The sequence below is a fragment of the Phytophthora cinnamomi genome (assembly GCF_018691715.1).
Source record: "Phytophthora cinnamomi strain GKB4 chromosome Unknown Contig53, whole genome shotgun sequence".
Lineage (NCBI taxonomy): Eukaryota > Oomycota > Peronosporomycetes > Peronosporales > Peronosporaceae > Phytophthora > Phytophthora cinnamomi.
This window is the reverse complement of record NW_027150986.1, coordinates 1,225,946-1,237,979: the sequence shown is the minus strand read 5'-3', so window position 1 is coordinate 1,237,979 and position 12,034 is coordinate 1,225,946. Positions and strand designations below refer to the sequence as shown.

The following is a 12,034-nucleotide window of genomic DNA, read 5'->3' as shown; positions in this document are numbered from 1 at the left end:
TTGGTCACCCTCTCAATAGAGGCCAAGCGGCAGGCAGTACAGCTCTTACCGTCGAGCATGACGGACTTGGTGGCGGCCGTGGCCCCCGCTTGCTCCATCACGGACGACTCGGCCGGCTGCTACACGGCGTCGTGGTACCTCATCTGGGACCAGGTGCGCTACTGGCTGCTCATCCAGGTGCCGGTCGTGGCGCTGTCCATCGTCTACGAGTGGCTCGAGCTGGCCTCGCACCGCTACGTCGAGCGGCTCCGCAAGCTCTGCGACTCCCCGCTCACCAACATCGTGGTACGCAGCAATGCGTTCCTCACTTTGAAAGCTAGTTTATCATTGCTGAAGTTTTATTTTCTTATTTGCTTCGGTTGAGGCAGAACTACCTGGTTCAACTCGTCACCAGCTTCTATGTCTGCGTCAACTGGAGTACGTGGGATCAACAACGAAGGTCTCATCTGCCGTAAAATATTTTTTTACTAAAGTTTTATTTTTATGAAGTTGTGCGAGGTGGGTCGTTGGCTGTGAGTTTCTCGTCGTGGTCAGTGGAGTCCCTGTTCCTGATCGCGACGGGCGTCGGATACGGCGTGCGGTGGCTCGCTGCCAAGAACAAGTGAGTTGGAATGGCTTTTGTTGACTGTTTGGTGGATTTAGCTGCTGATTGTGTGTGTGCTTTTTTTTTTCTTTTTTGCGTTTTGCAGGGTGACGTTCGTGCTGCAGCTTCACAACCTGTTCGACTTGCTGTCGGTGGTTGCGCACTTCGCCATTTCGATCCAGACGATCGTGGTGGGGACGAAGCGTCTTCGCTCGTGGCTGGATTTTGGATTCATTCGGTCGTACGTCGGCTACGTGGTGGTGGATCACCTGTTCACGAGATACCCGAACAAGACCTTTTTTTCGCAAGTGCTGCTAGTCGTCTTCAAGGCGCTGTGCCTCGTGTTCTTCTTCGCTGCAGTTTTGTTCTCGCTTGAGCAGCTGGGTGAGCTGCCACACACCAACAGCTTCCTGCTTCATGTGTACCAGTGCAGTAACGAAAATGGCACGGAAACCATCCTACGAGCGACGAATGAAGGAACTGACGCGTACCCGAATTGTGACGAAACGTGGAGCTTCTTCTCGTCCATTTATTTCATGTTCGTGACGGTGTCCACTGTTGGCTACGGAGACTTCTCCCCTCACACAGTGCTGGGTCAGCTGACTGTCTGCGTGATCATCGTGTTCGGCATCTACACGTTCGCGAACGAGTCAGCCGCCTTCATGACACTGTACGGAGATCAGCGGGGAACTCTGGTCAAGTACGATGGCTCGCGAAACACGGTGCATGTAATCGTCACAGGAAATCCGTCGGTCGCTCAAACCAAAGATTTTATCCGAGAGTTTTTCCACCCAGACCACGAGGAAGCATTCCAAGGCCATGACAGCGATACCGAAGATGACGACGAAGGCAAGACAAGTAAGAGAAAAGCGGGGCAAAGCAAAACGGAAGCCTCGCATTCTCGAAGTGACGTTCCCTTGCAAAACCACGCTCGTTACGGCAGCATCCATGAAGCGTACTCAGCGATGGAAGAAGGAGGAGTGAACGAGAAGAAGCGAAATGTCAAGCCTCTCGTTTCGAAATGGATGCACCGCGGTGGGAGTCTCATTCGCGAAACTCACATCGTTGTGTTGATGCAGTTCGACAAGGCAGGTGAAAATGCGTCCTACCAGCGAGAAGTGATGGACTTTGTAGAGCAGAACCCAAGGTACCACAAGCGCGTGTTTCTTGTGTACGGCTCACCACTTCGTGATACCGATCTAAGGAACGCGCAGCTTGATCGAGCGATGGCTGTATTCTTTTTGCCCGACAAGTACTCGGACGATGGCAACAAGGAAGATGCTGCCACGGTGCTTCGTGTTCTCTCGGTCTCCCAGCAGAAGAATGAGCACACGCAGTTGTTTGCCATGCTGGCAAACTCTGACAACCGAACTCTTTTGGAGGCTACGGGGTTGAACAAGGATAATTTGGTGTGTGCAGATGAGATCCGACTTGGTTTGATGGGGCTCAGCTGCAGATGCCCGGGATTGTCCACTGTGGTGTCGAATCTGATCACTAGCCGCAGCGGAGAACTCCCGAACGTGCCACCGGAACAAGCGCACCTTGTGAAGCCTTGGGTGTCCGAGTACATCTCTGGGGCTGCCAACGAAATCTACTCGTGCTGCCTGACGAAACACTTCCACGGCATGAATTTCATCCAAGCTACCATGCACATCCACAGACAATCAAACGGCCTTGTGCTTCTGATTGCAGTTGAGTCGGATGGAGAAATTGCATTCAATCCTGGTCGGTGGTATCGTATTGCTTCAAGCACAAAGGCTTATCTGATTGCCGAATCGATCTGTGCGCTCGAGCCTTTCGCTGGTATACCAACAATGAGTAGTATCGCAGCGCTGTCCTCTAACATGGCGCTACTTCAAAGCCGTGGGAATCTTCTGAGCAGAGCTCGTCAGGCAAAACACAACGTCGAAAGGCGCATTCCCAAGGACATCCGCGATTACATCAGACGCTGCGCTGCTAGTGATGATCCGTCCCAGATTCCGTCATCTCCTTCTCGGCACTTGCTTGCAGGCGGTGGCCACATCGTTGTGTGCAGCAACATTGGAAATGAGAGCGGCGGCCAACGGTCTGTCTCTAGACTGGTGAACTTCCTTCGACCTCTGCGAGCACCGCATATCGAACGGGTCGTCCCTGTGGTCATTGTGGATGCTGGCACATTCGACAGCGTTTCGTGGCTTCAACTGAGAGACTTCGGGGAGGTGTACCATGTCCACGGCTCTCCCCAGAACCATCATGTTCTAGCTACTGCAGGGATTTATACGGCCTCTTCGATCGTCGTGCTCGCTCAAGGCAATGAAGCAGGTTACGACGACTCCAAAGCGATTTTCAACGCCATCCTCGTCAATTCAGCGCTGCAGCGCAGTAAAATCTTCACGATCATCGAGCTCCGAGATGTTAATAACAACCGATTCTTAGACCCGGTGCCTAGCTTCGGCTCGACTCGGAAAATTCAAGGCGGTGACTTCATTGGCGCTGACAACGAATACGATGTGAAATCGAGATTATCGAGTCACCGAGGCCCGCTTTCATCTGGTGGTCGTGATAGCGCGCAGTACAGTCGAGCATCTACTGTGACAAAGAAGCGGAACTGGGTGCAGCGCAAGTCGACCATGTTCATGCGTGCTCTCTCGTCTGTGAACACGTTCTTCCTCGGTAGCCTCAGAACGGCAGCTCAGCAAGTGAGTACCTACGGTGCCGAATCGGACGATGTGAATGGAATGACGATCGAAAGCCTGTACAATGGCGACGACGGCGACACGTTCTTCCAAGAGCGCTTCATGAACGGAGCGCTGTTCCCATCTTACGTGGCGGACGACCTGTTGATCCAAAGCTTTTTCAATCCGTCGTTGAACATGTTCATCCGGAAGATTCTCGATGGAAAGAGCTGCTTCGTACTCTACGACGTTCCCCGGGAGCTTCGTGGACGGCAGCTTCTGTATGGAGAGCTTTTCGAATACATGACGTCCGGAGTCGCGCACACGCTACCGATCGGGCTACTACGTGCGAAGGGCGGGCCTGGAGGCGCGCCGTATCCGTACGTGTATACCTGTCCATCATCGGACACGATCGTCTACGCCGCTGATAAAATCTTCGTGCTGATCAATGTGATGGCCATCAACCGCCTTGCTAACAAGCTCCAGCGGCGCTTCCGAGGTCGAACGAAGTCATCCATGACGCTGGCAGACCTCGTCGAGAATCTCTCTCGCCCATCACAATTGTAGGCTGTGAATTCACTGTTCTGTGACAACAAAACAACGTTTTTTGTTTGATTAGTATGCTTTACTCAACTTGAAAGCCTACTTAGTTCGCCTGGGCCATTCGTTCGACCAATATGTCAATTTTCTGCTGAAGGGCAAGATTGAGCTGCTCTAGCTTTTCCTCAACGCCTATTAGGCGAGCGGTGACGTTCTGCACCTCGTTTGTCGGTGTCGAGCGGTTGCTATCGCGAATGGAAATCGTTGACACCCCAGTATTCATCGTTGGTTCGAAGCTTCGAGGGCTGTCGAGTTTGTTTTCCACAACAACTCCGCATTGGCATGGTGCCAACAAGACGCGCTCATCAGGCTTGCTACAACCATCTTCTTTATTGTCTTTCTCGCCAGAGTCGTGGCAGATTCCTGCTACGAGATGCTTCAACGTGTTACCGCACTCGATCTCAGTAGCGTCGGGGAAGTGCTGCTCCAGCTTTTCCACAGTCAGCATTTTTGCCAGGTGCCAATTCACAGCCATGCTCGACGTCTTGAGCATTGTTCAACTTCGCGAGAAGCGCCTGTCGGAGTTTCTTCGGGCGGATTCGTCCCCACAGAACTACGTCATGGCGCGGCTTGATCCCCAGGCAACAGCTTGGGAGCAAATCAATGACTTTAGTTGTGAATCCAATCATCATATTGGCGAAGACTCGCCGACACCTCCACCATTTCGTCCTCTCCCTCTTGAGCTTCTCGTCGTTGAAAGCATCGATCACGATCGCCAGCACAATGTTGAGTAGCACAAACATCTCCAACACCATGAAGCTCCAGTAGAACGCAACGGAGTAGTGGATGTCGCTGATCACGCCAAAGTCAAAGTCACCGAAGAGCATGTTCACGCACGTTGTCATAGAAACTAACAGCGACGAGAACTCGTGGACACGATTGCCGAACAGTATAGCGCCGGACACCGCAAACGCCATGAAGATCACGAAGAATGTCACCGCGAAAGCCCCGCACCTGCAGATCGCCCTCGTTATCGAGCGGCTGAGCACGCTGAGTCCGTTGTGGTTGCGAAACGTATCGAGAACGCGCAGGCCCTGGATGAACACTGCGACTGAAGCCAGAATCCGTGATAGCACTGACAAACGGGCAATGTAATTGAAGGATGCGATGAGAGACCTCAGCGCATTGTCCCCGTTTCGACTTCCGTTCTGTAATTCCTCAATGTTCTTCATGAAAGATTCCTCGGTGATCGCGAAGTGCGTGATGAGAACTGTGACGTAGAATGCGTGCACTATCGGGCCTCTCAGAACATCAATTGCCATCCAGCCGTCAGGGAGTGTGCACTTTCGGATGATCTCCATGACACTCTAGTGTGCGAACTTGACGGGGTCCGCCGTTCCTCGACGAGACTTGTAGTGCCTAATCGCGTACGTCGTGACGGTCATGATAAGCATCCACGGAGAGAACCACAGCACGACAAGGGCGTCAATCACTATCCTTCGAGTGTTCGGGTAGTGATCAGCAAGTGTCGGCGTGGTCGTGAAACTTGGTTTGATGTAGCCGCCAGTTCTGAAATCGAGCTTGAGGGTCGTGACCACGTAGCCCGGGATCTCACTGTTGAGCGTCGGAACAGTGATCACCAGCTCTTTCGTCGACGCGTTCAGCCAGTCCCCCTTCCCAGCCAAGATATCACTTGCTTCCGCTGCGGTTTTATTGTACGCGATCACGAAATCGTACGTCGTGGTGTACTCGGAGTCATAGCAGCTTCCGTACAGCCCGCGTAGGAAAACCTCTGTCTGGCAGTCGCGCTTCTTCATACGGGTGACGTCAAAGCTAACCCCACCCAGCACTTGATTGAACAGGGACACACGACCCCATTCATTCCCCGGCAAATCTTCGCCGTACGCGTCTTCCGTCACGAACACTTGGGGGACAAAAGTATCATTGATCCAGTCGAGGGTGTCCGGGATGGTTTCGATGTTGAGGAACTTCACGGGGGAGTTGTCGGTGACGGTGTCGCCCCCGGAAGTCGCCAAGGCCGACAAGACGGCGTGGCTTTGGTTGTACATCGTTCGGGTCGGAACGTGCACGAAAGCTGCGGCGATGAAGATGGCGAAGGAAAACAATGCCATGACGATTCTCCGCAGGTCCCACGCGTGGTGTGCGTCGTGCCACAGCACATCCAACGCGTCGTGGACGGAGATCGTTGGGGGTGGTGGGTCTTTTGTCTGCACAGCGGTGCAGGGGTCCGGCGACAGGATGACGTACATATCCGTCCACGGCATTTTTGAACGCTATTCAAGTCGATCAAGTGGGTCGAGTCTTGGGCCTCGGGGAGCGAATTGGAAACCGCGCGTGATTTGATCCTGCTATTCACGTGGATGGCTTAAAGGCGGTGTTGTGGCACTACCCCTGGCAGTAGCACTAGCATTGGGTACGCGGCTGGATTCCATCGGTTTTGCAGTTTGAAAAGCGTAAAGCTGTCTTCGCTAAGCAGGAGGACACGAACGTGGGACGTTAAGCGAATTCTGTGGGATATCACTGCATCATTAGGTCCACTGGCGAAGAATCAACGGTTTTCAAGTCACATGACCGATGGCTACACGTATTAGTCTTTGTTCGTGAGTGGTATTCACACGGGAAACGTGAGGTCTTTGGGCCTAGTTTGCGCAGGGGACACTGTCGATTAATGATGACTACAGATATTCGAGGTTTGCTCGGACTTCACGGTTCTTGCTTCGACATCTTCTCGATGAGTAGATTCAATTTTTGCTGCAGGGCATCGATGCGGATGATCAGTTCGTCGTTCGTGGCGAGATGGTCGGCATCAATTCCAGCCTGGCCGCGATTGCTCTTTGTAGTCGGAGTATAACTCAGGTCGTCCGGCATGCTGTCCGTGGGACTTTGCACCGATCGAATGCTGTCGAGCTTCGACTTCGTCTCTGGCGCTGGCAGGGACCCACCCGCCGCTGCGGTTTCTTCAATCAGGTCATGCGACGACTGGTGTCGCTGCTCCACTGTGAGGTGCTCCATGGTTGCTCTGCACTCCTCGATCCTAGCCTCGGGGAAAAATTTGCTTAGTGTGGTGGCGCTGATCAGCGTCTGCGGTGTCCAATCGAGGTATGGGTCCCCACACCTACCTTCGTCCAGCTTGGCTCTCAGCACGTCATGCAGTACAACCGGTCGAATTCTCCCCCAGAACACCACCTCGTGGCGGCGATTCTCTCGCCGACAGCACGGGATCCACACTAGGTCGTTCGCTCGAGCAAGCCACTGCCGGAAAACATTGCTGGCCACACGAAAGAAGACCCAGCACTTGTTTTTGTCTTTTTTGGTCTTCTCTTCCTGATAAGCGTCCACGACGATAGCGAGCACAATGTTTAAGAGCACAAACGTCTCCATCGCCATGTAGCTCCAGTAGTACACAACCGAGTAGTCGATGTCCTTGATGCTGTCGAAGTCAAAGTCTCCATAGATCATGTTGACGCACGACTTCATCGCGTTCATGAATGACGAGAAATCCTCAACGCGATCGCCGAACAGCACAGTGCCACCCACAGCGAAAGCTACAAACACCACGGCGAAGATGACGGAAAACGTCCAGAAGGAGCGCACTGCGCTCGCCATAGTTCGGGTAAGTATGCTCAGCCCGACATGGTCACGAAAGGTGTTTAGAATGCGAAGTCCCAGCACCAACACCGCCGCGGTGGCGAATAGCCGCAGCAAGACAGTGAGATTCGCTATAGTTCGGAACGAACTCGTCACGGATGCAAGAGTATCGCTGGCTTCACTATCTGTTTGCCCGCCGTTACCAAGAGCAACCAGCTTGCGCTTGAAGTCGGAATTCATCGTGACAACCTGCGTTATAAGCACCGTGATGTAGAACAAATAGACGATTGGTCCTCTGAAGAAGTCGATAGCGAACCAACCATCGGGAAAAGCCCACACTCCGATCGCTTTAGCAGTGTGCTTCGCGAGCTTCAACCAGTGCTTTGGAGTCGCAAGACGGTGTTTCTTCTCGTAACTTCGTCCGTATTGAATGATAGCGGGGACCAGAATCCACGGCGAAAACCACAAAACGACGAGAGCATCAAGCACGATAGGGGTGGCCGAGGGGTATTGATCCAACAGCGTTGATGTCGTCGAAGCAGCGGGCTGCACGTACCCACCGTCATTGAAATCAAACTGCAGCTTCGTCACCGCGTATCCAGGAAGCTGGCCATTGAGGGTGATAACGGTGATAACCAGTTGCTGTGTCGACGAGTCTATCCACGTTCCGCTGTCTTTCTTCTCTGTGAGCAGTGCAGCAGCGTCAGAAGCATTGGTATTGATACTGATGAGCAGTTCATCTGTTGTCGTGCTGGAAGAATCGTAGCAACTCGTGTAAATGTCAGCAAGAAAATCCGGCGTATCGCACTCGCCCGACTGCATGTAGGTCACTTCAAAGTGAATAGCCCCGAGCACCTTGTTGAACGTGGCAATCCTCCCCCATTGGTCCTCAGGCAAGACAATCCCGTTGTAGTCCGTGGTGACGAAAACTTGGGGGATGAACGTGTCGTTGAGCCAGTCGAAAATGTCCGAGATGGTCTCGATGTTGTAAAACTTGACGGGGGAGCTGTCAGTCACTGTATCATCTCCTGAAGTCGCGAGGGTGGAAGACACGCCGTAGTGCTGGTGGTACATGTTGGTCGTTGGTATATGCAGGAACATGGCAGCGACGAAGATGCAGAACGAAATCATGGCAAGCATGATCTTCTTCATGTCCGTTGCGTGCTTCTTGTCGTGCCACAGCACGTCCAGCGCCATTCCGACTGAGATCGTCGGGTCTGGGGCAGCAACGGGTGAGTCGCTTTCACTAGCTTGGTAACCTCCATTCCGTTCCCCGGTATCGCACGGGTCGGGCGACAGCACGAGGTACATGTCTGCCCCCAGCACCATTCTGCTCGAGTTTAAGTGGGGTAGTCCGAGTCTTGAATGTCGAATTTGCAAGTGAGGGTCGAAGCGAAGAGCTCTGCACCATCGTCAAGAGCCCTTTACCGACCGCAACTGGAACGCAGGCCGGAACTTCCGGCCGCGAGTCAAACTTATTGCCACTCCCCGGCTTGAGCAGCGCTTGTTGGGAGAGTCGAATGGATAATATATCAGCGAAGCTGTGGGTCCATTTCCGTTGTAATGACTCCGAGCATGGCCTTGGAGGTGTTCTGTGCCGATCATGGCCTTGGAGGTGTCTGTGCCGTGCAATAGAGCGCGATCCACTTCCATAGCCAGCACCAAATGCTAGTGATGGAAAGGATAAGGGTGGCCAGTTGCGCGTTCAGAGCGTCGACTGGGCCATGGGAACACCACTGTCATTCTGCGGGCGAAACTGTACTCGAGGGTAAATCCTAATATGTTGGCCGTCGTCGTCGTGCTAGTAGCACGGTGCTACACGGCCCGTGAAGCTGGCATATGCCTTACTTCGAGCGGCAAGGATGTGTTTCCCCTTTCCGTGTTGTCAGCACCATACACATGCCGTTTTAATCTCCGTTAATCTCTTCAGTCGTTGAACCACTGGCGCTCTGTGTGAGCGCATGCGTAGCTGCAGGCTGGTGTTTGCAGCGATTTGCATTTTTCAATCGGCTTTGCCTCAGATTCGACCCAAGATTCCCCAGCACGCTCTCGATGGAGTCCATCAGATGGAGCACAGCTCGTAGATGCCACCACATCAAGAGGTTGCCTCCACGCGGGTATCACCGAAATCTCGTTCATTAATCGATTGACGCCTAGCTCGTTCTGGCGCGTTTTGTCGGCATAGCCATCGCTGCTACCTCCGCCCAAACCTACACGATCAAAGGCGATATCACACCGACTCCGACTCTAATGTCTGCGTCAATTATGCCAGATCTGGACGCTGATTCCCTCGATAGCGACGACGACGACGTTGAAGATGGCGACGAATCCGAGAGTGGCTCGGAAGTATCCGGGTTCGTCGATATGCCCTTCTTTGCCAGTATCAGCACATTGGAGTCGACCTACACGAATTGGGTGGGCATGGCCTGCTATCGAGATTTGAAGTCTGTCTGTCCCTTGGGTTTCGAGTCCAAGCTCGGCACATGCTGGGCGCAATGTCCGCTTGAGTTCCCCGTCGAGTGTGGAATGCGGTGAATCGGGCACAACGACGGTTGTACTCTTGAAATGCTGTCGAAAGTATCTGCCGTAGCCTCTTTCATTCGGAGCCTACGGGGCGTTTTCCAAGATGGCGAAGGGCGTCTAAATCGCCTTCAAGTGTGGCAAGGAGGTCGCAAACTTGGTCAAAGCGCTGTCAAGATACGTGCGGACAGTCAAAATGTCCGATCCACGGACCAAATGTTGACAATGTTGTACCAGACTGACAACGTGAATTTTGATCTGCCGATCACGATAATGTTGTCTCGGGATCAAAGTGTCCAAGGTTATGAAAGTATCCGACCGAGTGACCAACACCATCGAGCTGTTCGTCAGAGAGATCGTGAACAGCAACAGCACCACTGCCTCGAGTTGGGCGTCGTTCACGACCTTTATGAAGACAATTACCCTGGGCGACACGATCGATAGTACTCGTTGCAGTCGGCGTAGCAGTCCAATTCAACCTGCGGAGACGATATGAAGGCCTACCGACCGCGCGTGGCTGACCATAGCAAACCTTCGCGAAGAGAACCCGAACATCTCGGAAGGTGAGATCCGCATTGTCATGAGCGAGTCGAATTTGATGCTGCATGAAATCCCTACAGTCACAAGAAAAATTGCATGGAGCAATTTATCGAAAAATCTGATGCATCAACAGCCCTACACCACGCGCGACACATTGCGTAAAACCTTCGGCGGCATACTGGACGATCTCATCAGTTCTGGAACCAGCGACAACGGCACCTATCTCTCAGTTGAGGAGTATGCTTACACCATGTCTGACAGGGCCATAGTGTTTGCAGCAGTTTGGGACCCCACGAACGTCGCTGGTGTGGTTTCCGAGTTTTTCCAAACCATTTGTGGGCCCACAGAATTTATCGGTGAAGTCGACGATGGCTCGGTGTCTGATGCGTTGGGGCTTACAACAGTGGGGAGGGCCTTCAACAGCAGCGCGGACACTTGGATCAAGAGCGGCGATGGAACCGTAATAATCACTTGCCACAGTGAGGACACGGAAGACGTACACGTGAACGTCATGTCAGGAGGAGGAAAGATCGACGAAGTAGCTGTCGACGCGGGCACGAACGTGATGTGAATCTCCAATGTTACTGCATTAGGAGGCAAATCGTTGTATCTGGATCGGTGGAGGGATGGATTCTTGCGGATTCCCGGTACCGGAGGTGGGCCTCTTCAGCTGTGGATCCCGCGATTGACCCAAGGTGGTCATTTGGAGCTCACCACAATGCTCAATGTTAGTTAAACTTAAGAAGTAAATGGAGATATGGTCACGTTGAAGTATTCGCGTCGGGACAATAGTGCCATCGTGGCCAAATTTGCAGAAATCCTGACAAAATAACGTTCTCGAAACCCCTTCACTTGCTGTCAACACCTTCTAGGCGCAAGTTCGCGTAGCAGGTATAGCAATGGTGATTGGAAGTGTCAGTCAGCGTGCGGGCCGAATGCCGCTGGCGTTCACCTCAATCATTCCATGCGAGGACATACCCTTCGTGTCTCCGCAGCGAATTCCTCCAACGCCCGAAGAGCCCTGTCCAGGTATGACATCGTGGTACAAACCTCCAGCTCGACGCCTGCAGGACGCTCTGCAAGAGTGTGCAGACCTAGATCGGGAGTTGAAGGTTCTCGAGACTTCAGGACACACTCGAGTAGGGGCCTTCGCGAAACCCTTGGCGATGAAGCAAAAGCTTCGCAAGAGCTCGAAGCGCGACAATACAAGCAAGGGCGACAACAATTCTCTAGATCTGGACGATCGAGATGCTGCGAACGAGCTCGATGACGACGAAGACGAGTCCTCAGACCCGTTCATCAACCAGTTCTACGATGACCAAGGACGGACGTTGTCAGAGCAACTGTTAAGAGGGCGAATGAGGGTGTTGGCGTTAGTAAAGTTGGTGCACGGACAACACCACATCAGTAAAGCTCAAGCTGAACTGGAACTTGGAGAGGCTTACGCAAGGATGAACCTGTGGAAACAGGCCGAGCTTCACGCTTCATGCTGTGCCAACTTGCTTCGAGAACTCGAAATCGAAACGCAAAAAGAGCGAGGATCAGCAACTAAACCTCTGGGTGAACAGAAGGACAATGGCAAGTTGTT

The 12,034-nt window shown here is 53.0% G+C and overlaps 4 protein-coding genes across 4 annotated transcripts; 1 reads left to right on the top strand and 3 right to left on the bottom strand.

Annotated features, from left to right (window-relative positions):
- Window positions 1-57: 57 nt before the first annotated feature.
- On the top strand, window positions 58-3,804 carry IUM83_00320 (Voltage-gated Ion Channel (VIC) Superfamily; the record flags this gene model as incomplete). The annotated part of the gene is made up of 6 exons (XM_067924082.1): window positions 58-285; window positions 369-417; window positions 490-601; window positions 690-1,283; window positions 1,491-2,308; window positions 2,873-3,804. 6 exons carry the CDS (start codon window positions 58-60, stop codon window positions 3,802-3,804), a joined length of 2,733 nt encoding a protein of 910 aa, XP_067789066.1.
- A 434-nt stretch (window positions 3,805-4,238) lies between these two features.
- IUM83_00319 (uncharacterized protein) lies at window positions 4,239-5,099 on the bottom strand (the record flags this gene model as incomplete). The annotated part of the gene is made up of 1 exon (XM_067924081.1): window positions 4,239-5,099. The coding sequence occupies one exon, from the start codon at window positions 5,097-5,099 to the stop codon at window positions 4,239-4,241; it is 861 nt and encodes a 286-aa protein (XP_067789381.1).
- A 45-nt stretch (window positions 5,100-5,144) lies between these two features.
- IUM83_00318 (Polycystin Cation Channel (PCC) Family) lies at window positions 5,145-6,062 on the bottom strand (the record flags this gene model as incomplete). Its single annotated transcript, XM_067924080.1, has 1 exon — window positions 5,145-6,062. The coding sequence occupies one exon, from the start codon at window positions 6,060-6,062 to the stop codon at window positions 5,145-5,147; it is 918 nt and encodes a 305-aa protein (XP_067789117.1).
- Window positions 6,063-6,501: 439 nt separating this feature from the next.
- IUM83_00317 (Ca2-modulated nonselective cation channel polycystin) lies at window positions 6,502-8,715 on the bottom strand (the record flags this gene model as incomplete). Its single annotated transcript, XM_067924079.1, has 1 exon — window positions 6,502-8,715. One exon carries the CDS (start codon window positions 8,713-8,715, stop codon window positions 6,502-6,504), a length of 2,214 nt encoding a protein of 737 aa, XP_067789465.1.
- Between the last annotated feature and the right edge of the window lie 3,319 nt (window positions 8,716-12,034).